The following is a 3,636-nucleotide window of genomic DNA, read 5'->3' as shown; positions in this document are numbered from 1 at the left end:
GCTGTGGATGCGCCTCTCGCATTAGGCCAGTCACTCAGCCGTCGGGTGGTCAGACCGGCGTGCGGTGTTGCAGTGCTGGGGGCCGGGTCACCCCTTTTACTGAGAATGCCCGTTCACGCCACTTTCCCTGTTGCCATGCACCGCTGCACTTGCTCCGTTATCCTGGGTTGTTATTGTTCCTGTGCCTCACTTACCAAGTTCACGTAACCAGAGGTACGTGTGCACAGGGACAGTGTGGCCTCTGTAGGCTGGGTACCCTCCGAGGTTTCAGGCACCCACTGGGGGCCTGGGAGCGTGTCCTCTGAGGACCAGGGCCCGCCGTGCTGTTCCACACGGTGAGAGAAACCCCGTGGGGTTGGGTGTCGCTGCCCCTGTTTGCTGGAAAGCTCAGTGTTAGAGAATCGAGTCGGGGAGTAACTTCACAGTAAGAAAGTTCTCCTACGTGTGAAGAAGACGGGCCAGAGAGCGACCTTCAGGAATGTCAGGGTGCAGGGGGCCCGCCAGGTGGTCCGCCCTCTGACTCCCTTGCTGCATAGACCCGCACGGTGCCCAGAGGGGAAAGCTGGTGTCACGCTCACGCCCAGACACTCTTCCCACACGGGCGGGGAGCGTAGGGCTGGTTCATGAGACGGCGCAGCATCGCATCCATTCGGGGAGGTCCTGTGTCTGTATTCACAATGCACTCCTCCTTCCCAACCCTTTCCCCACCGTAGGACGTGTATTCGTACAAGCAAGTGGGAGTGTCTTTGAACCGAATATTCACCGTCAACCCCAAGGGCGAGCTGGTGCAGGAGCACGCCAAGACCAACATCTCCTCGTGAGTCCCCGCGCCGGCCAGGGTCGCCGCGGCCGCCGCCGTGGCCAGGGTGGTGTGGGAGTGGCCTCTTACCGTTCACGGTATTCCTTTGGGTCCTTCGGTTGCCTATATTTTAATCTTTAATCCCTGCAAGGAAAATATGCTTTCACTCCTCTATTTTTGCCCAAAACGTAATGTTTGGACAATCTGGATTAAATCAGGTCCCCTCTGGGTGGAACATTGAAACCGGCGGTTACATGCTGCTCCGGAGTGGAATTGCATGAATTTGAAAACGAGTGGTTTTGATTTGCCAAGTTGGGCCGAAAAGCCTAGAAGGCGAATTAAAAGGGTAACCAAGTGGACTCTCACATGACACTGTATTTCAGGATGAGGCGCATTCTGGCCCGAGCGCCATCTCACAGAGTCACTGCTGTGTGATCGTCCAGGTTCCCCCCGGGGTTGTGGTCACGCCGTTCCCGGAGGCAGAGGGCTGGGCGGGGGGCCTGGAACGAGGCAGCCTGGGGGGCTGCAGACTCACTCTTGACCTTGACAGCGCGTTCCGAGGCGGGCCCACCCTGCTGGTGAGCGGTGACCTGCTCCCCGGGGTACGACCGCCTCCCCTGGCCACAGATCTCACACGCGTAGGTCTCAGGGCCAGGAGGAGGTCTGAACATTGGCTTCAGTCCCCAGGAAAGACAGCCTCTCGCTGTGAAGGGAGATGCTTTGTGTCCTGCGAGCTCCATGCTCTCAGAAGCCCTGGGAGGGCCTTGATTGGACACAGGCGCTCCTTCTTGTCTAATAAGTCATCTCATGCCTCGGGGCAGGCCGCTTCCTCGAGGCGGGTGTTGGGAAAGCCCCTTTGGGTTCTCAGCAAATTGGTGCTGGAGAGGGACCCGGTGGCCTCGAGGGGCTCGGTGTGCAGAGGCCCGGGCGGGTCACGGTGTCGGGTGGGAGGCACTGGAGCCTGAAAATGCGTCAGCGCAGCAGCTTTCTTTTCGGAGCTCAGGCCACGGAAACGAAGATGCTCCGGACTCTTGGGGATCACAGAATCGGCGAGTGAGGGGCCTGCAGGGAGCACTGAGAAGCAGGGCCTAGTTCAAGTCCATGCTCGGAACTGAGCCCAGGGAGGGAGAGCCGGGCCCCAGGCTCCAAGCAGGAAGGCCGGGAGGGGGTGGGGGTGGGATCCGTTTCCCCAGACCACGCAGCTGGTACATGGCAGCGGAAGGTTCAATCCGCATCCTTAGCCCAGGGCCCAGCGCCTTCCCACTGCACAGAGGCCTGGGCTCGCGATGCTCCAGAGGCCGATTCCCTCTCGAGACGTGCACACGTGAGCTCCGCACGGCACTGGCCTCCGCTGCTGACTCCTCTTATCCTGCAGCTCCGCCTCCCGGGTCCTTTGTGCCTCGGCAGGCCCGTCGCCTCGCCCGGGGCCGTCTCTCATCCTGCTGGCGCTCCCTGTGGCCTCCTGCTGATGAGTGAGGCCTATTCCAGAGCGTGTTAGCCCCGGGGTCCGGCCTCAGGCCCGTGGGTCTCTCCTGGTTTCGGAGCACTGAGAAGCAGGGCCTAGTTCAAGTCCATGCTTGGAACTGAGCCCAGGGAGGGAGAGCCGGGCCCAGGCTCCAAGCAGGAAGGCCGGGGGGTGGGGGTGGGGTGGGATCCGTTTCTCCAGACCACGCAGCTGGTACATGGCAGCGGAAGGTCCAATCCGAGTCCTTAGCCCAGGGCCCAGCGCCTTCCCACCGCACAGAGGCCTGGGCTCGCCATGCTCCAGAGGCTGATTCCCTCCCGAGACGCGCACACGTGAGCTCCGCAGGGCGCTGGCCTCCGCTGCTGACTCCTCTTGTCCTGCAGCTCCGCCTCCGGGGTCCTTTGTGCCTCGGCAGGCCCGTCGCCTCTCCCGGGGCCTTCTCTCATCCTGCTGGCATTCCCTGCGGCCGCCTGCTGATGAGTGAGGGCTATTCCAGAGCGCCCTCCGCAGCATTAGCCCCGGGGTCAGGCCTCAGGCCCGGGGGTCTCTCCTGGTTCTGAGCTCGACGCGGGGAGCGTGGCAGGTGCTGCCCTGGGCTGGCGTCCCTCGCAGGCGGTGACCTTGCCGTGTCCTTCCAGGTACGTGAGGCTCTGTGAAGTGGTTGACCACGTCTTCCCGCTGCTGAAGAGGAGCCATTCCTCGGACTTCCCCTGCTCGGACACGTTCAGTGACTTCACCTTCTGGCGGGAGCCGCTGCCCCCGTTCGAGAACCAGGACGTCCACTCTGCCTCGGCGTGACGCCCCGCAGCCGCCCGCGTCAGCCAAGACCGGCCGCCCATTAAAGGATCGGTTGTGGGAGCCCAGGAGGGAGCTCGGGAGCCGCGTGCGGTCATTGCCTGAGCGCAGGGAGCTGGGGTGCACCCTCCTCCCCGCTCCCCGGGGCTGGCGTTTCTAAGTCAAGTACCAGGGTGCACATCCTGGGCGAGGAGTCGGGTGCACTCCCGGGGGGTGTGTGTGGGGGGGCCTTTCCTCGCTGTGGCTGAAAGCCAGAGACCACGCTGCCCTATCCGCCTGTCGGCGGCCTCGTCACTGGGCAGCGTGTCCCTGTGAAGCCCAGCAGAGCTGGTGCCTGGTCCCTGCTGGGGACAGTGTCCCCCAAGGTCGCCAGGTGCGCGCCACGTGGAGAGGGGCACACGTCCCCGTGGTGGCTCCCACCCATCTTCTGCTCCCCGTGGGGGTCGGGGGTGGGGGGCACATGCTGGGTCATGTGACCCGGATCTGGGGTCTCTGAAGGGCCTGGCCCTGTGGGTGTCCCTTGCAGTATTTGCCGACGGTCTAGTTTTAGGTGACAAGCTCTTCTTTATACTTCGGT

General features: G+C 63.0%; 1 protein-coding gene across 1 annotated transcript in view; it reads left to right on the top strand.

The window, feature by feature from the left end:
* LPIN1 (lipin 1) overlaps positions 1 to 3,634 on the top strand; it is a 72,908-nt gene extending 69,274 nt beyond the window's left edge. Inside the window, exons 22-23 of the mRNA XM_014540528.1 lie at positions 714 to 817; positions 2,903 to 3,634. Coding sequence (XP_014396014.1) covers positions 714 to 817; positions 2,903 to 3,062 — 264 coding nt within the window. The 3' untranslated portion in view covers positions 3,063 to 3,634. The remainder of the gene's footprint in view (positions 1 to 713; positions 818 to 2,902) is intronic.
* Positions 3,635 to 3,636: the final 2 nt, after the last annotated feature.

This window comes from Myotis brandtii, unplaced genomic scaffold, assembly GCF_000412655.1.
Source record: "Myotis brandtii unplaced genomic scaffold, ASM41265v1 scaffold247, whole genome shotgun sequence".
NCBI lineage: Eukaryota > Metazoa > Chordata > Mammalia > Chiroptera > Vespertilionidae > Myotis > Myotis brandtii.
The sequence above is the reverse complement of the archived record's forward strand: the minus strand, read 5'-3'. Positions and strand labels throughout refer to the sequence as shown.